A 19,114-nucleotide genomic window follows, 5' to 3' on the forward strand; every position below is an offset into this window, starting at 1 on the left:
GTCTGTCTGTCTGGGGAGCCCACACGCCCTATAGTAAAAAAAAAAAAAAAAAAAACTCTCCAAAAAAAAAATCTTTGTTTTGGGACCAGCATTTAGCGTAATGGCTATGTCACTGGACTCCCACATAGTCGACTGCAGTTCGCGTCCTGGACCCGGTGGCTTAAAACTCAAGCCAGGCGTGCGTGCGCGCGTGCGTGCACGCGCGCTCAAGATCCCGAGAGGAGAATGGAGAAGGGATTGCGGCGTGGCCATCCCCCCTGGGTGGTGATTTCTTGCTTTCTGTCTCACTGTTTCTCTCTGTCTGGTGAGTGCATGCACCCTATAGCAAAAACCTCTAAAAAAAAATCTTTCTCCCCCTCCTTTTATTAATACTGGGGCAGGGGGTGGGGCTGGGGAGAGAGCGAGCACTGGCAGGACATGGTCATGCCACAGTCTCTTCCATTTCTCCACCCTGTCAGGATTTGGGGTGCATACATACAATGTGTTTCTCAAGCTGCTAGGGCCGGGACCTGAACCATGTAGGATCTGGCTTCCCTTAACCACTAGGCTATCTGGCCAGCCCACTTCTTTTTTTTTTTTTTTTTTTTTTTTTGGGCCAGATAGCATGCATACCAGAGAGAGAGATGAAGAGAGAAGATGCCATCCGATGGGACCTGACGACACTGCAATCCCTTCTTTTCCTTCCTATCAGTAGATTCTTGGGCATGTGCACACATGCACCCAGGTTTTCAAGCTACTGGACTGGAATTTGGGATTCACCTCTCACCATCCAGTGCTTAACCTCTGTGCTACAAGTGATCCCTGCAAATCCTGCAAATAGTTTTTGTAGTTTTTTTTTTCTTCATAGACTTGTCTACTTGGCTGTAAATTCCCAGGAACTAGAGCTGCCTGGTACCTTGTAGACCCTTGGCAGATATTTGAGGAATGCATGAGCTTATCACCTGAGCTCTTCCTTATCAATAGCTATTTATCACAGCCTATCTTGAGACAATCGCCACAGACAGGGTGCCTTCATGAATGGGCCCAGGAATGGTACTAGTTACAATTGCTACCTTTTGCTTTTTTTTTTTTTTTTTTTTTTTAATTTTGCCATCGGGGGTGTGTGCTTACTGGGAGAGAGAGAGAGAGGTAAAGAAAAGGTGAGAGATCACTCCGCAGGGATGAACCTGCTGCAATCCCCTCTCCTCTGTTCTCCGTTTGGGATTTTTGGGCACATTGCACACATGCCCAGAGTGTTTCTCAAGCCGCTGGGTCTGGGACTTGAACCATGCTGTTGACCACGTGGAGTCCAGCTGCCTTAATCTCCATGCCGCCTGCTGTCCCTACCATTTGACTTTTATGTGGATTGTTTTACTCAGCTCCTCAGTTAACTATGGTGTGTTACTGTCCCCATGTCTCAGATTATACAACTGAGGCCCGGAGAAAGTGAGGAAAACTTGTCCAGGGCCTTAGGTCATAAACACCAGAGCTTGCAGCCTCCTTTCTCCTGCACCCTGACTTCCTGCCTGCCCTCCTCTCTGTTGACAGTGTCTTCCATGCCCTTGATTCTGTTTTTGTGAACTTTCTTTGGAAACTTCTACGTAAGTGTAATAAATAAAAGAGCTAGCCCAGACATACAGTAGGCCTGTAACAAATGTTACTTTCTGTCCCTTGTCTTCATACCAGACCCAGAGATGACTTGTCCCTGGCTCACATGGTATCATGGGGCCCGTGGGCTGGAGTTGGCCACTCTTCCTGTGCCCTGCAGTTGTCCTGGGTGATTTTGGACTCCCCTCAGGCCACTTGTTTGTTCATTTTGAAAATATCTAAATGCTTCTCCCAGCCTGCTTGGCCTTTGGATGGCACAGGTTACCCTGAGCAGAGGCCTGGTGGTTCCCAGCATTCCCTGCACATACTCTGCTCTCCCCATGCTGTGGCTGGGGAGTACTCTGGGCTTGATGCCACCCCTGGCCACTCCGGAGAGTCCATACTCAGCCAGCAGTGTGTGGCCCTGGCACGCAGCTCCCCTCAGACCCTGCAGCACCCTCTTCTGCACTGTGGGATAATCATATCCACACGTAGCAGGTGGTTGCAGGGAGCAGGTGGAGATGTGTGGCCAGGGGCTCACTGGGCGCCTGGTGCTTAGTGCGTGCTCTGCAAATATTTGAGTGGGGGAATAAATAGAACCTACAGTCACCATAACACTCCTAACATTGGGAGAGTCCCCAGTCGGGCAGCTTGGGCACTGGAGCGCTTGCTCCTGTGTCCAACACCCGACTCGAAACAGTAGGGGCTGAGAAGAGGTTGAGGGCGTGGCCCAGTAATAGCTGGGAACCTGCCTTGACCTCCCAGTGGCTCTGCGGCCCTGTGGGGTTATTCAGCTTCTCTCTGTGCGTCATGTTCTTACATGGAAAAGAAAGGTAATCATTCTAGTCACATCGTAGGGTTGTCTTGAGGATAAAAGTATTTATATACAAAAAGCACTTGGAAGAGCGCCTGGCACCTGGCAAACTTTGTGGGCATGGCTGCGGTTATTACGGTTCGCGTCCCACTATGGGCTTGCCCTGAGTGATCATCCTCACTCAGAGACAGAGGGGCCCCGGCAGCTCTGGGGCAGGGCGAGGGGTATGAAATGGTACGAAACTCAGGTGACTTCATTGTCTTCCCTTTATTCTCATTGTCCCAGATGTCAAAGCCCTTCTGTTAGGGGTGACTCTGTTTACCCCAGAGGATGGGGGAGACACTGCCTCCTCCAGTGTTCCACTCTGCAGCCCCAGGCCTTTCTTTTCCAGACAGAGGCCATAGCCTGGAGGGGAAGGATCCCGGGCTGGCTGTATTCCTAGTGGGCAGCTGAGTGACCTTAGGCAAGTCATGACTGTCTTGGGATGGCCTCTTTCCTCAGGTGGAAGAGGAGGAGTTTCTAGCTGTGTGATTAGGAGATTAACCTGTACTGGCTGCCCCATCTAGGGTCTGCCCCAGCTGGTCATATAGCCCCAGGGGTTTTGGCCCTAGGGTATGTCTCCTGCATGAGGAAAGTCTGATTCAGATTGCCCTTCATTGGAGCCAGCAGGGGCACTGAACTTCCACATGTCTGACCACAGTTCAAATCCCGGACCTGATGGAGTGATTTTGAAGCTTGCCCAAAATCCCAAGAGGAGAAAGGATTGTGGCGTGGCCATCCCCCCCGGGGGTGATTTCTCACTTTCCCTCTCACTGTCTCTCTCCAGTGAGCACACATGTCCTATGGCAGAAACCTAGAAATAGTAATAATCCTAGTCCATTGCTTATGAGCTGTGACCCTGAGCCATTAGCCAGTCTCGTCTTAAACAGAGGTCTGGATAGCACCTCCCGCATGTGTTTCTAGGGTGGGCTCGGTGTGTCTCACTTGGGTTTTCTGCAGCAGGTGAATAATGTGAAGCAGCTCTTGGGCTCCTGCCCTCCCTCCTGGGGCACCCTGGGCCCTGCACTTTCTCTGCTCCCTTATCTCAGTGATAAGGAGGATTGGCGTTATCAGGCTCCAGATAACAGCCGGAAAGCCCAGAGGCACGAGAAGCTAGGCTAATTCCCTTTCTATTGCATGTATTTCTCCTTTCCTTGGCCACCCCAGCCCCAGCCACTCAGAGCCCAGTGTTAGGTCCAGCCCGATGATAGCAGAAGAGTGACTGGCCTCGGTGTCCAGTCCTGGGAGCCTGATGCTGGCTATGCCACCTTTTGTGCATGGACTGCTTTCAAAGGTGTTTCTCTAGTGCTTACTGTGGGCCGGGCAGGGTGTTAGGCTCGGGGTGCCCAATGGTGAGTGCCGTGGTCACAGGCTGGCTACTTGGAGCCCCAGGCCTTGTGAGGGTGCAGATGGCATTGAGAACTTGTTGAGCACGGTCACCGTGGCTTGGAGAAAGTGTGGGGTTCGGAGGTGATCTGAAAGGAGTGCCATTCCAGCTGTGTTGAGGGAAGAGCAGGGTCTGCATGGCTGGGTGTCGAGTGATGGGGAAGGAGCCTGAGGCCTGGGGCAGGATTCTGATATATTTTCATAGAAGGAATGAGAAGCCACTGAGTACTTGTGAGCTGACTGTCTGCGTGTTCTCTGTCTCTGATGATCATGTTAGAAACGTCACTTTGGGGACCAGCAGTTAGCGTAGTGGCTATGTCGCTGGACTTCCGTGTAGTCGACTGCGGTTCAAGTCCTGGACCCAGTGGCTTAAACTCACTCCGGGCGCATGTGTGCATGTCCAAGATCCCGAGAGGAGAATGGAGGAGAAGGGACTGCAGTGTGGCCATCCCCCCTGGGGGGTGATTTCTCGCTTTCTTTCTCTCGGTCTCTCTGTCTTCCTGGCGAGCACATGTGCCCTATAGCAAAAACCTCTCCAAAAAAAAAAAAAAAGAAATGTCACTTTGGAGTATGAGGAAAGGCCTGGAGACAGTGGAGCAGGAGTGGACATTGCAGTCGGCCATGTGACAGTTAATGTGCCTCAGTCAGAGTGGAGCCTAGAGCCTCTGTCTCCCTGCAGACTTGCTCCCTCGATGTCCGATTTCTGAGGCTGCGGGCCCACAGCTCCATGCGGCCCTGACATCTTCCACTGCAGGAGTCCTTTGTAGACCAGATCTGGTACCTGTGGAGGGCAGGGAGGAGTCGTTGAGGTCTCAGTCCCACGTTTGGGGTCCCAAGGTGAGCAGAAGGGACACCCCAGGTAGTTACGGAAGTCTGAGTCCATTTCAGACCCCTCCGTGTGCCACCTTCCCAAAGTGGGGGTACTGAGAGCTCTCAAAGAGAGGTTGGGTTGGACTTATCTCTGCCCCTCCTGGGTGGCAGGATGTAAGTGGTGAATAAGTAGCACGCTGCTACTCACCCGATCCGATTCATGCTCGCATCACTGCCGCGTGCAAGAAATGCCTGCCGAGGGAATGCGTGCATGGGTGAGAGGCCTGCCCAGGAGGTTCTCATAGATCCTCACAGAGGCCCAAGTCTTGGAGTGACTCATCTCCACCTTCACCTGGGCCAGTGGAAGCTACTCATGTTAATTCAAAATGGCCCAGGAGGCAAAAAAGAAACGAAGTTTGAAGGGAGCCCCTGGGTTCTTTTTAGCTGCAGTTGATTCAGGCTGAATGTTGAACCACTGTCTTTCCCAAGTCTCCCTTAGACTGATGGACAGCTGGGCTGGGGTGTGGAGACCATTCACGCACAGAGTCAGGCCTGTGTTCCTGAGGTCAGGGTGGGTCCCTGTCCTGTGGAGAGTGGAGGGGGCCTGCAGAACTTCTGACACTTCTGGGAAGGAGCAAGGAAAGAGAGCAGGTAGTGAGTACTTTTTGAGTTGTGGGCAGATTAAGTCGTCCCCTCAATCCTTGGTTTCGCTTTTGAAGTTTCAGTCAACCAGGGTCCAAAAATAGTAAATGAGAAATGTCGAAAATACATGCTCTGTGAGGTTTTTATTTTTTCTGGTTTTTGTCTTTAAGATTTTTTTCTTTGACTTTATTATTATATTTTTTTTCAATTTGACCAGGGAGAGGGCAAGTGAGAAAGCAAGCTTCTAGGTCCAGGACTTAAGCCATGGTCAGCCATGTGGGAGTCCAGCACCTTTAACCACCATGCCACCTTCTGGCCCCCACTGTGGGAGTTTTATTTATTTATTTATTTAACATTTTACTGATTCACAAAAGGTCTTAATTAATCTAAATACTTTCAATAGCAAGTGCAGCTGATATGATATATATCATGTCTGACTAGGCATAAAACTCAGTGAGTAGAACAAGCGTATTATAAGGTAGCACCTAGCCGAGGCTATACAGCTTACCGTGGTCATTAAGTATCTTCTTTTTTTTAAAATATATTTTTCTATATTTTCAAGAAGAGCGATTTCAGCTTTAATAAATCAAAATTTAAAAATGTTTAAAAAATTTTGATTTGAGGACAGCAGGTGGCATGGTGGTTGGGGCTCTGGACACTCCCACATGGCCAACCATGGTTCAAGTCCCAGACCTGGTGGCTTGCTTTCTCTCTCTCTCTCTCTCTATCTGTCTCAGGTCAAATTGGAGAAAAAGAATTATGATGATAAATAAAAATTAAAATGAAATAATTCTTTTGTTATTATTATTATTTAATTTGCTAGAGGGCTCACCAGAGAGAGAGAGAGAGAAAGAAAGGGAAAGTGAGGATTAAGCCTCTAGGTTCAGGACTTGAACCATGGTCAGCTATGTGGCAGTCTATTATTCTCATTTTGAGGGGTTTTTTTCTCAGTCTTTTTGGGGATTTTTTTTTTTTTTTTAGGTCAGCAGTCTTTCCCTTCTACATCTGAGATTTGATCGTCTGCATGCTCTAATCTGCTTTTAATACTTTTGAGGGAGGTTTTGATTTCTTGTATTACAGCCTTCATCTCTAACAGTTCCGTTTGATTATTTTTTAGGGTATATATTTCTTCTTTCAAATCATGGAAGGACTTCCTCATCTCCTGGAACTCATTGTCTCTCTTCTCTTCTGGAGTCCGTTGTCTCTCTTTTCTTGCATCTTGGTTAGTTTTGTTACTATGAATTTCTGAATTCTTGTTTTTTGAAGATTTTTTTTTTTTTTTGCTGTAAAGCGCGTACATTTGCCAGACAGACATAGAAAAACAGAGAGACAGAAAGCATCACCCCCCACCCCCCGGGGGGGATGGCCTCGCCACAATCCCTTCTCCATTCTCCTCTCGGGATTTTGGGCACACACGAACATGCGCCCGGCGTGAGTTTTAAACCACCGGGTCCGAGACGTGAATCGTGTTTGACTACAGGGAAGTCCAGCGACATAGCCATTACACTAACTGCTGGTCCCAATATTCTGAATTCTTTATCTAACATTTCGATGAGTCCCATTGTACTGTCTGTGGATGATGAAGATTTGTTCTTTTCCCTTGGGGGAGAGAGATTTTCTTGGTTTCTCGTATTTATTGTGCCTCTGCAGTGGTTTCTGGTCATTTGATGGATTGTATGTTTCTTCCTAATTTCTCAGAGTTAAATCTGAGTGTTCAGAGGTGTATGAGAGAAGGTGATCCACAGTCTCTCTGCAGTTCCGTTTCCCTGACACTCATCAAGCAACCTGCACTTTTGTGGTTGGAACTGGGTATTACAAAGGCCTCCTGGTTTCTAGAAAACAGGTATACCCCTGAACTGTGGTTTCAACTGAGAATTCAGAGATGTGTGGGTGGAGATGAGCCATACTCTCTTTGCAGCTCTTCTTTTTCCCTGCTGCTTACTCTGGAGTCTATTAAGTTGTCTGGCTATTGTGCACCTAGACCTGTCTACACACTCAGTGTGTGGAGGCTGTCTACCTTTTTGGGTCTGGAGGGTGAAGTTGGAGCAGAAAATCTTCAGTTGCCCTAGTCCTTCATGAGTTTTAACTTGTGTGTCCCTCTGACTAGTGTGATGAAATCTTGTGCTGCCCTGTTACCTCCTGGGACACAAACCCTCCCTTGTCCAGTGTGTCTACACTGTGTAGTACTGTGAGTCACTTAGCAGTTTTGCTTAGTGGAGTCAAAAACCCTCACATCTGCAGAGGGTGGTCCTCTCCACTGTTTCAAGCACCCTCTGGGCTCTTGGAACATGGCAGGTGAGGAGCACAGCTACATGGTGCTGATTTATTCCACTCACAGGTGTTGAGTACCTGGGCCCTCCTGAGCATGTAATCCCAGAGGGCATTTGGGAACCATTTTGCCTTTTTATTTATTTATTTTTAAAGTTTCTGTCATAGGGTGCATGCACCTGCCAGAGAGAGAGAGAGAGAAACAGTGAAAGGGAAAGTGAGAAATCAGTCCCTAGAAGGTATGGCCACACCACAATCCCTTCTCCTCCATTCTTCTCTTGGGATTTTGGGCATTTATGCACACATACTCAGTGTGAGTTTCAATCCACCTATTGGCCTTTTTAAAGTTGCTTTCTTCTATGAGTGAGGGAGACAGACTGAGAGTGAGACAGCTCTCTACCTTCAAAGGGACTTCACATAACAGTCCCCCCAGCCTCAACCAGCCCTGGATCACGGTCATGCATTGGGCGTGTTCAGGGAAGTGTCTGGACATGCACCCAGAACCTCCCCCTGTGGCCTGGTGTTTGGACCCTCCACTTTGCCTTTGAAAGCTTGGTGTAGGGGAGTGACATTCTCAAAGCCCCTTCCAGCTTCTTAGGAAAGCTCCTGAGCTGGAGGGATGAGGTCCAGTCTTCAGAACCTCGCTACAGGTACCGGATACAATCCCCATTTTTCAGGTGCGGAAATGAGCTGGCAGAGTTTTTATCATAACATGCTGAGCAGGAGCAGGTGTGGGTTAGGACCCGGATATGCCTCTTCCAGAACCTGTGCTCTTCTCAACCTGCAGACACTGGGTCAGAGGGGCTGAGACGACTCAGTAACTTAGACACTTACACACTGTACTAGGTGTGGTGCTCCTGGGACCCTGAGGTAGGCTGCTGGAATGTGCAGTCAGCCACTCAGCTCAGAGCCCAGCTGGAACCTTCCAGATCGCCCTTGGGGGCAGGCGGCAGGGGCTGATGGGGCTTGTGGCTGCCTCTCCATTCTTCCCTGTGGTAACGGTTGAGGGAGCAGTGTAGATTTTAATGCGTGGAGCACACCTATAACTTTGCACCAGTGTCTGTCAGACCTCAGTAGGAACCCCATGCAGTGGGCTCACCATTTCACACGGGGAAGCCAGCTCCGAGACAAGTCACTTGCTGAAAGGCTTGCAGCGTGTGGGAGGATGGAGCAGGAGCAGGGGTGAGGTCTGTCCTGGGCCTGCCTTTCTTCCTGTGAATGGGGGAGGGCGGGGCCTGAGGAATGTAGCTCAGTTCTTTAGGTGTGGCCAGGTGGAGTAGAGCCGCTGGCCCAGAGGTGGGGTGACGGAGAAGGGCCCATGTGCTCATGTTGCCCTTTGGGATCTGGAGGCGATCCAGCTGCTGCCTGCGTCTCTCCCACCACCCCACCTGCTCAGGCGTCTGTGCTCTCCCTCACCCACACTGCCTCCCTGGGCCTTCGCACTGGCTCTTCCTGCTCCTGGAATGGTAGTCCAGTCCTCTCTGTCAGGTTTCAGCTGGAGGTCACCTCATCAGAGGCCCTCCCTGGCCACCGTCCCCTCTTGCTCTCGTTCTGTGATACCATCTGTAACTACGCTGACTACTTCCTGGCACCCCAGCTGCTGGGCAGAGCTGTGCAGCTCTGAGGCCGTGCCATCTCTCATGGCTGTGCCCCAGGATCAGAACAGCATCAGATATGCAGGAGGCCCTCAGAGACATGGTCCTTTGTTGTTTTTTTTTCATCCTCTAGGCTTCCAGACTGGGTCTTTGAGCCCCCAAACATCTTGCCAGTGAGAAAGAAAAAGCAGCATCCCCCCGACCCCTGTACTCACAGTCAGGCACGTGTCCCCCTGTTGCGCATAACCAGTCTCATGGGGCACTGAGCACAGGGCCCTTCTCCCTTCTCTCCCTTCTCTCTCCCCACCCTACCACACCCAACGTACTGGGCCACATTCCTCAGGCCCCACCTTCCCCCATTCACAGGAAGAAATGCAGGCCCAGGACAGCACTGAGGTCGTGACAGACAGATACAGGGCTGACGCTGTGGCATTGTCGTGATGGAGCTGCTTGGGAGAAGGTGGATCCCACATGGCCACCACAGCATGAGTCCCACGCCCAGCCGGCCTGAACATGCTGGCACATGCATGAGTGCCTAAGGTCCAAAGGGCTGCGCCAGCAGGTGCTTTAGTGGTGGGGCACTGGACTCACACAGGGTTGACGCTGGTGGAGTCCCAGACTTAGTGACTTGAAACTCACACTGGGCGCGTGTGCGTGCGTGCCCAAAAATCTTGAAAGGAACGTGGAGGAGAAGGGATTGCGGTGTGGCCATCCGCCCTGGGGGTGATTTCTGGCTTTATGTCTCTGTCTCAATCTGTCTTTTTGGAGAGTGTACATGTGCTGTAGCAAAAAGCTCTCAAATAAATAAATAAATAAGAAAAGATCCAAAGGGGTGGGGAAACTGAGGAAGGGGATCGTCATGACCAGACTCTGGAGGGTGCCCCCCACCGACTCACTAGTGCTCACACACACTTTCTCACAAGTAGAAGAAATAGATTTATAAAAAGTGTTTCTAAGCACAGACAAAAACAAGGCCACGGTGCCACCCTCAGAGTACCAGACACGCCCCTTATTGCTAAGCGAGGAGCTGGTCCCTTCTTGCCCACGTGTAGAATTGCCCCCACCTTCTCATAGCCTCCAATCCACAGCAAACCCTGGCTTCCTTAAATCCTCCCCAGGTCACCCTACCCGAGCCCCAGTTTTCTTCCATGAGGGAGACAGATGGGCACCCCTTCGCCCTGCGATCCACCTCTCATGGTACTGGCCCGCAGCATGGGCGCACGTGCCTGCTGTGCTCAGGGCGGTCCCAGGACGTGAACCCAGCACCTTTCCTGTGCAGGTGCAGTGCGTTGCCACTCTTCTAGTAGGTTTTTTCTAGCAGCATCTTCTCAATACACGAGCCTGCTCAACCGTGTGTTCCTGGTGATGTCTGCTGGGGCAGTGAGGCTGGAGGGGGTGGCATCTGGGTTTTTCTAGACACACCTCTGGGGTTTTGCTGATCTTGATCTCAAACTAGTCATTTTTCCTTTTAAGACCAAAGGGACCTGATTTCTCTGAAGGGGCTGCGGGTGAGGCCCACCTGCTGCCACGGTGGACAAAGGCTTTGCCAGCGTTAGTGTGCTCTGTGGGCATCGGGTGGGCTTTGCGGTCTCCGTGCTCATGGACGCATGAAGAAACTGAGGCCTAGATGGGAAGTGGGGGTGCTTGGGCTCCAGCTGGAATGACTGACCAGAGGCCTGGCCAGTGACCCACAGCCCCCAAGTGTGGCAGTGGGCAGTGACTACTGGTCAGATCAGAGTTCAAGCAAAGAATGTGTGAAACTCAGTCCCTTGAAATCAGACCGAGCCCTCCCAACCAGCCCTGCCTGCCCCTGTGGACCGAGCTCAGGGCAGCATGCCCAGTCCATGGTCCGGTCTGTAGCGTGGATGTTCTTACCCGCCCGGAGCCCTCTGTGCTTCGCGCCCAGGGATCTCAGCTGGTTTGGTCTACGCGACTTGGCTCCTTTCAGTTTAGAGAAGCCAGCCCCTGGGTCTGCTGGGCATGCAGGGATACAGGCACACTGTGGGAGAGTGGGGGGAGTCGCCCCACCCACCTGTCCTGCCTACCTGGCTGTGTTTGACCTTCAGGCAGGCATGTGAGCCTGGTGTGCTTGTTCTCTCCCAACAGGTGTAGGAACCAGCTCAGAGGGGGCAAGACACATGCCCAGTGACTTGCAGGACGGGGACATGAGCCTTGAGTTTTGGACCCCGAGGTCCGCATTCACCCCCAGTTCTGGAGTTGCTTTGGACTTCAGGCTTCTGGGCCACCCGGGACCTCCTGTTGAGATGCAGGGGCTAGGAGCGGGTGGTGGTGGCTGCTGACCTGTCTGCTGTCCCCCTCTTCCCTGCCCGTGCCCCAGGCTGCGGTGGAAGAACACGACCTCCCTGAAGGTGGCCAACGAGCCTGTCTTAGCGTTCACCAAGGGCAGCCCCGAGCGAGATGCCCTGCAGAAGGTAACGGGAGGATGGGGGCGCCCTGAGGGTGTAGGGCGTGGAGCAGTAACAGCCTCCCTGAGATACCTGTCCATGCCCACGGCCATCCTCTGCATCGGCTCTGCTCCCAGCCCTGGGAGGCCGCCTGGGGTCTGGGGAGGGCTGTGGGTCTGGAGTGTGGAGGAATTGGAGTGACAGGGATAGCCTGGGGCCACTTTGGGATTTTCCAGGCCAGGTCACAGGTCATACATAAGCACCCATGTTTTATACTCAATGCTTTCCAGCTAATTGCCAGTATTTTTTTAAAAAATTATTTATTTAACTTTATTATTTTTAATTTGACCAGAGAGAGAGAAAGTGAGAAAGCAAGCCACCAAGTCCAGGACTTGAACCACAGTCAGCCATGTGGGAGCCCAGCACCTTACTCACCTTGCCACTTGCTAGTCCCAATTGCCACTATTTTAAGAGTCATGAGATTCACCTACATTTCAGGTGCAGTTTTCGATGTTGTAATGTGAGGCTGGGCAACCCTGGCCTCACCTGGCTGCAGGGTGACAGTGGCTGGAGTGGCCCCCCTGCCCCCGAGGGAAACATGCGCCCTCTGCTGTCCACAGACCCAACCTGCCCTCTTTTTGCTGTGCTCCTGCCTGGACATCTGTAGGCCTGTCGGGGGGATTGGGTGGGAGAAGTGCCCATCTGCCCTCCTGTCCCCTCCCCAGGCCTTGCAGGACTTGAAGGGCCACACGGAAGCTATCCCGTGTGTGGTGGGGGACGAGGAAGTATGGACGTCGGATGTGCAGTACCAGGTGTCGGTAAGACCAGTGGGTGGGCAGAGCTCAGCCTCTCCCCTGAGTCGGGGGCTCCCTCTCTGACCGCTTGTAAGCATGTGGCACGTGGCCTCCGCCATCAAGGGGCTTACAGTCCTCTCCCCGGTTCTGTAAAAGCCCAGCCTGTGCCCAGCCCATGAGGAGTTCACACGACCGCCCTTAGTCCTAATGGGCAGTGCAGCAGGGATCCTGGGCAGGCGCTGGGGGAAGGGTGAGCGGGGAAGACCCAGGCCCTCTGCTCTGAGGGTTCCGAGGACAGCCTGGGGCACGGCCATCCTCTGCATCGGCTCTGCTCCCAGCCCTGGGAGGCCGCCTGGGGTCTGGGGAGGGCTGTGGGTCTGGAGTGTGGAGGAATTGGAGTGACAGGGATAGCCTGGGGCCACTTTGGGATTTTCCAGGCCAGGTCACAGGTCATACATAAGCCCACATGTTTTATACTCAATGCTTTCCAGCTAATTGCCAGTATTTTTTTTAAAAATTATTTATTTAACTTTATTATTTTTAATTTGACCAGAGAGAGAGAAAGTGAGAAAGCAAGCCACCAAGTCCAGGACTTGAACCACAGTCAGCCATGTGGGAGCCCAGCACCTTACTCACCTTGCCACTTGCTAGTCCCAATTGCCACTATTTTAAGAGTCATGAGATTCACCTACATTTCAGGTGCAGTTTTCGATGTTGTAATGTGAGGCTGGGCAACCCTGGCCTCACCTGGCTGCAGGGTGACAGTGGCTGGAGTGGCCCCCCTGCCCCCGAGGGAAACATGCGCCCTCTGCTGTCCACAGACCCAACCTGCCCTCTTTTTGCTGTGCTCCTGCCTGGACATCTGTAGGCCTGTCGGGGGGATTGGGTGGGAGAAGTGCCCATCTGCCCTCCTGTCCCCTCCCCAGGCCTTGCAGGACTTGAAGGGCCACACGGAAGCTATCCCGTGTGTGGTGGGGGACGAGGAAGTATGGACGTCGGATGTGCAGTACCAGGTGTCGGTAAGACCAGTGGGTGGGCAGAGCTCAGCCTCTCCCCTGAGTCGGGGGCTCCCTCTCTGACCGCTTGTAAGCATGTGGCACGTGGCCTCCGCCATCAAGGGGCTTACAGTCCTCTCCCCGGTTCTGTAAAAGCCCAGCCTGTGCCCAGCCCATGAGGAGTTCACACGACCGCCCTTAGTCCTAATGGGCAGTGCAGCAGGGATCCTGGGCAGGCGCTGGGGGAAGGGTGAGCGGGGAAGACCCAGGCCCTCTGCTCTGAGGGTTCCGAGGACAGCCTGGGGCAGAGGTTGACCACATGTGAGGACTAGGTACCTAACCTGAGGGCTGTGGGCTTTTAGGCCAGGCCTAAAGGGTCTCCACCGGGTAAGTGCCCAGTTGCTGGCTGACTAGACCTCATGACCCTATGCATGAGGGTCACCTCTACGTGCCTGGAATCTGCTCTCACCCGCAGCTCCCTGAGTCTCCGGGGCTGCTATGGCCCCAGGGTTTTCCAAGGCATGAGATGGTGAGATTTCAATGACCTCCTGAGTAGACATTTTACTATATATTTATTTTATACACACACCTACACACACACACACACACAAATATATATACATTTTTTTAAGTTTGTTTGTTCTAAGGGAAGGAAGGAGCAAAACACACAGACCCATTCCTCAACAGGGTCCTCACACCGTGACCCTCCACAGTCTCAGCTGGCCTGGATCACAGCACACATGTGGGCCTGGCGTACTCAGGGAGGCCTAGGATGGGAACCTAGGACCTTTCCCATGCGGGTCCAGTAACATTACTGCTACGCCGTCCCCTGGCCCCTCCTGAGCAGGCATTTATGGTGCAGTCCCCCTGTTGTCTCATTGGCTTGGCTGGGGGATTCGGCCATGTGGTAATCTTACAGTGCCAGACACGTGAGATCCTGGTGGGTGTGAGGGTGCTCTGTGTCTGCCCTGGAGTTACCTGCAGGCCTTTGGGCATGCTCATCTGAAGGCCCCAGGTCTTGGCCACTGCTTGTAGGCATCATAGACCAGTCTCAGGTGTGGGCAGGATACAGGTAACTGTGCCAGGGTTAAAACTTCCTACTCAAACCTAGCCCAGCGCTGCCCAGTGATGGCCTTGTTCTCTGTCTGCATTGTCCGTCGCTTGCCACATGTGGTGTCAGGCCACGAAACGTGGCTCGAGGCTACTGTGTTAGGAACAGAGTCCACACCACCCCTTGGAAGACAATGGGCCAGCAGCGTTGTTAATTATGACATGAAGTATATCGCTGGCCAGCCTCAGGTGCAGGTGGAAGTGGTGTGCTGATCCCAGGGCTGGGAAAGCCACATGGCCGACTGTGGGTTCAGGTCCCAGCCTCACCTGAAGCAGCAGGTGCTCGCACACGTAGGTCCTGATGAGCAGGGGTGGCGGTGGGGAAGGCGAGACCCTGACGGGAGTGCCTGTCTTCTCCCCTCCCCCTCCCTCTCTCCCCACTTTTCTCTCTGATGTGTGTGCACATACACACACCTACATGTGCATGAGCTCTTACATGCTCTCTCATGTAAGAAATACTACATATGCCTGTGAGTGCACACACACACACACACACACACACTGCCAGCCCTGGCAGGGAAAGGAGTGAACTTTCTCCTGTTTATTGCTCAGGCTGGTGTTGGGCACTGCCAGGCTCCAGGGGCAAATATTGACATTTTCCCACTTAGAGTAAATCTGGGTCTCTCACACAGGGCCCAGGGAGTAGCACCCCGTTCCCAGGTCACTTTGGGGGATGGCAGAGGTACCGAACACGTCCCAATGCTGGCACATCCCTTTGGGCCTCACCTGGTGCCAGTGCCTTTACTGAGCTGATGCCAGGCCTGGTTTGGAAGAATTACGAATGCGTGGTCCCTTCTCGTTTCTCCCTGCTGTGGGTGGAGCACAGCCTGTCCCCAGGAGGAGACCTGGAGGGGAAGGGAGCGCACGCAGGGCCCACAGCCTGCAGATGGCACAGCTGATTCGAATCATGTCTGACCACGGAGTCCACATGTTCCCTGAAAAACTGTGTGACCCATCCCCTCCTGGCTCCATAATCCCCGGGGCGGAGGAATCCATGCGGGCTGGGGCCATTGGAGACCCGCCCCCCACCCCGGGCAGTGACCTCACTCTTCTCTCCTTTCAGCCCTTTAACCACAGGCACAGGGTGGCCAAGTTCTGTTACGCAGACAAGGTGAGTGAGTCCCCAGTGACCTCGGTGTTGGGGTTGCCAGTCTCTGCTGCTCTCTGGGCCTGTGAGGATGGACGGGCGGGGGCAACTGGCACCGAGAGTCCCTGGGTGATGTCTTTGACAGGACCAGGTGTGCGGAGGTTCCCTTGCATCTGGAGAGAGCTTCCTGGGCCAGCGCTGGGGCATCACTGGGCATACTGTTGCAGTGGGGCAAACGCTGGTTTGGGCAGGAGGGCGATTCTGGAGGGCTGAGCCAGGCAGGGGATTGGCACCAGGGAGGGCAGTGGGAGGGGCTGGAGTGACCTGTGACAGGGTGTCTAGGAGCCAGGGTCATGTGGCATCTGGGATGCCAACAGCAGGTGTGTGTCTCAGGCACAGTTCTGAATCGAGGGTGGGAGGCTCTGGATGGTGGGTTCAAGGACACCAGCTCATACCAGGTCCAAGAATCGGGAGCCTTTGGTTAGCCTATGGGGGAAAGTAGGGCCAGTTCAACGGCCATGGGACCCAGCACCAAGTTCTCAGCACGCCAACAGCCTGCAGGTCTCTCGGGATTTCAGACAGGCAGCAGGGCAAACTCCTGGCTGGGGCTGGCCCAGCTGGCCATGGGGCATGGTGTCTGCAGCTTGGACTGAGTGTCTGCTGGAGGGGAGGGTGCTTTTTCCTCGTGACCCATCGGCTGCAGGAAGCACCCCCCAGCCTTTCCTTGTCTTTAGGCCCTGCTCAACAAGGCCATCGAGGCCGCCTTGGCTGCCAGGAAAGAATGGGACCTGAAGCCTGTTGCAGACCGGGCCCAGATCTTCCTGAAGGCGGCTGATATGCTGAGCGGGCCTCGCAGGGCTGAGATCCTCGCCAAGACCATGGTGGGACAGGTGAGGTGCTGGTGGGCCCAGTGGGCTGGCGTAGGAGGAGTCTCCTCATCCACTTCAGCAGCCAGTGCTGTACGACTTCTGGGGGCCCAGCCCTGTAGGAGATCCAGAGATATCCTTGAGGGACGAGGCCTAGGTTAGACCAGGTGCCCCCTGCCCCGTGTCCTCTGCCCCAGCTCTTGGGCCTTTGTTGTGCGTTGCCTGGCCTGGAAGTTCCCCCCACAGTCTCCCTGCTCCCCACTCTATGAGGCCTTGCTGCCCCCTGCAGGTTCCTCCTGCCTTAGGGCTGTCTGAGGTCTCTCCATCACAGATGCAGTCCCAGGTCTGCAGCCCCAACCATTCCCAGAGCCCAGCTCACTGGCTGCTCTGCCCTTCCCTGCAGGCCATCCTGTCCGTGGTTTGCCTGGGCTCCATAAGACTCCCTGGGTGCCACAGGTATCATTTCTGTCCTCCACCTGTGAACTCCTCCCTTCTGGTTGGTCCAGATGGCTCCTCCTCCACAGGCTTCTGAACCTTTTCGGGCCCTGAGGATAAGTGCTGCCTCTGTGCTGCCATTGTGTGCGGTTCCTTCCTTAGTTGCAGCTCAGATCATGGACTTCCTGTGTAGTTACCGCCCCTTAGCAAGCTTTCTGCGCATAGTGATCACATTGGCTTTTTTTGAGACATATTTTTGCATAGGATGTGTGAGCCCCCTGGAGAGAAAGAAAGACAGAGACAGAAAGTGACATATCCCCCAGGGGGAATGGCCACGCTGCAATTGCTTCTTCTTTCTCCTCTTGGGATTTGGGGTGTGCATGCTTACATGCCCAGTGTGAATTTTAAGCTACCAGGTCTGGGACACGAACCACAGTCTGCATGGGAGTCCAGTGACGTACCCATTACGCCATCTGCTGGTCCCGTGATCACATCTTGACATTCTCATGTTGCGGTGACAAGAGCTGTAGGAAGCCCCTGATAAAGGATGTTGAGAGAATGCTTGTTGACTGAGGAGTGGCGCTAGCAGAGCGGTGAGCTGGGGAGAGGACATGAGGGAGAAGCGGGTACCGTCTCTAGGAACTGAGCCTTAGGGCGCCCGCTGTCTGGGTTTCCACAGGCAGATGGCAGAGGCCAGAACCCAGGACGCCTTCACGGTCAGCCCAGTTGCTCCTTCCTGTTCACTGTCTCCGCAGCGAGAACCCCCCTGCTGCCCAGAGGTGGGAGGGCATCACGGCACCTGAGAGATGCCGCCTCTTAGCAGCCTGTGGTGGGTGTCCAGCTCAGAGCTCTGCGAGACAGGCCTGGCAGGGAGCCACACGCTCGGAGATCAGATTAGCTTCCCTCCTGATTTCGCTTAAGGAGGGAAGGAAGTCTGGGCCGCACTTAGCTCAGCTTCCTCTGCTCTATGCTTCTCACGGGGCGAGCACCTGCCAGTGACCCCGTGTGCAGAGGAGGACCCACCCTGCTGTGGAAAAGCCCCATTCTCTGCTCATACTGTTGTGCACTTTTTTCTGGAAGGTTCTGGTCTTGAGTTTGGTCTGCGGGTGTGGTCACAGATGGGTTGCTGTGTACCATTCAGGGTGGCCGCAACACTAAGACAGCATGGAATGCCTGGCCCAGGCAGGAGGCGTCCTAGTCTGCTCTGTAGCTAACAACAGTCGGGGCGACTTACGAGGACAGAGTATTCAGTTCATGGTTGGGAGGTCCCAGTCCAGGGCCACGTCGGGTGTGAGTTTTCCTGCTGGCGGGTCCCGAGGCAGGGCATCGTATCATGAGAAAACGGGAGCATGTCTGTGCGTGCTCGTGTCATGTCTGCCTCGTACACCCCCGGAGTCGATCACGGAGACCCTAAGACCTTGCCTTTCAGCGTCATAGTCTGATGAAGTTGTTACTTTATGAAACCCATCACAGCCAAATATCAGTGCATGAATTTGGGGGGCACATACAAGCCATAGCTGGGGATTGGTAAGTGCTGTTGATCCCCGTCTAGCCAGAGGACACTAGGCCTGGGGCTCAGGTGCTTGAGGATTGGGGTCCCTTCCCTCTGCAGCCCTGGGTGGGGCCCAGTCAGCCCATGGAGGTTCCCGGTCTCCACTGGGGCTCAGCACTCGCGTGGGCGAAGGGTAGGAGTGGGAAGAGGGCCCACGGGGCCATGCCCACTGCCGTGCCTGGCTCGCCCTTGCAGGGTAAGACGGTGATCCAGGCGGAGATCGACGCGGCGGCCGAGCTCATCGACTTCTTCCGATTCAACGCCAAGTTCGCCATGGAGCTGGAGGGGGAGCAGCCCCTCAGCGTGCCGCCCAGCACCAACAGCGTGGTGTACCGGGGGCTGGAGGTACCCCACCGCAGGTGCAGCAGCGGGAGGGGCAGCTGGCCTCCTCCAGCCCGGCCTCACCGCTGTCTCCTCCCCAGGGCTTCGTGGCAGCCATCTCTCCCTTTAACTTCACGGCGATCGGCGGCAACCTGGCGGGAGCGCCGGCCTTGATGGTGAGACGGGGGCTCACGGGAGGGTGGCGGGAGCTCGTCTCCCTCCTGGCCCGACGGGCCAAGGCCGCCCTGAGCCCCTTGCCACCCAGCCCTGTCGTGGGGAGAGGCACAGGAAGTGGAGGCAGCGTGGGACTTGTATGGGCTTTGGAGCTGAGGCCTGCTTTGAACCCCAGCTTTGTCCCTCCCTGTCTGGGAGACCCCAGGCAAGCCCCCAAACAACCCTGAGGAAAGTGGACGTGGTAGGAAAGCCTAC

At 54.1% G+C, this 19,114-nt stretch overlaps 1 protein-coding gene across 1 annotated transcript in view; it reads left to right on the forward strand.

The window, feature by feature from the left end:
* Positions 1–19,114, forward strand: part of ALDH4A1 (aldehyde dehydrogenase 4 family member A1) — a 35,117-nt gene that overhangs the window by 3,425 nt on the left and 12,578 nt on the right. Inside the window, exons 2-7 of the mRNA XM_006145214.2 lie at positions 11,459–11,552; positions 12,251–12,343; positions 15,488–15,535; positions 16,246–16,401; positions 18,560–18,709; positions 18,787–18,861. Coding sequence (XP_006145276.1) covers positions 11,459–11,552; positions 12,251–12,343; positions 15,488–15,535; positions 16,246–16,401; positions 18,560–18,709; positions 18,787–18,861 — 616 coding nt within the window. The remainder of the gene's footprint in view (positions 1–11,458; positions 11,553–12,250; positions 12,344–15,487; positions 15,536–16,245; positions 16,402–18,559; positions 18,710–18,786; positions 18,862–19,114) is intronic.

The sequence above is a fragment of the Tupaia chinensis genome, unplaced genomic scaffold (genome assembly GCF_000334495.1).
Source record: "Tupaia chinensis unplaced genomic scaffold, TupChi_1.0 Scaffold000146_1, whole genome shotgun sequence".
Classification (NCBI taxonomy): domain Eukaryota; kingdom Metazoa; phylum Chordata; class Mammalia; order Scandentia; family Tupaiidae; genus Tupaia; species Tupaia belangeri.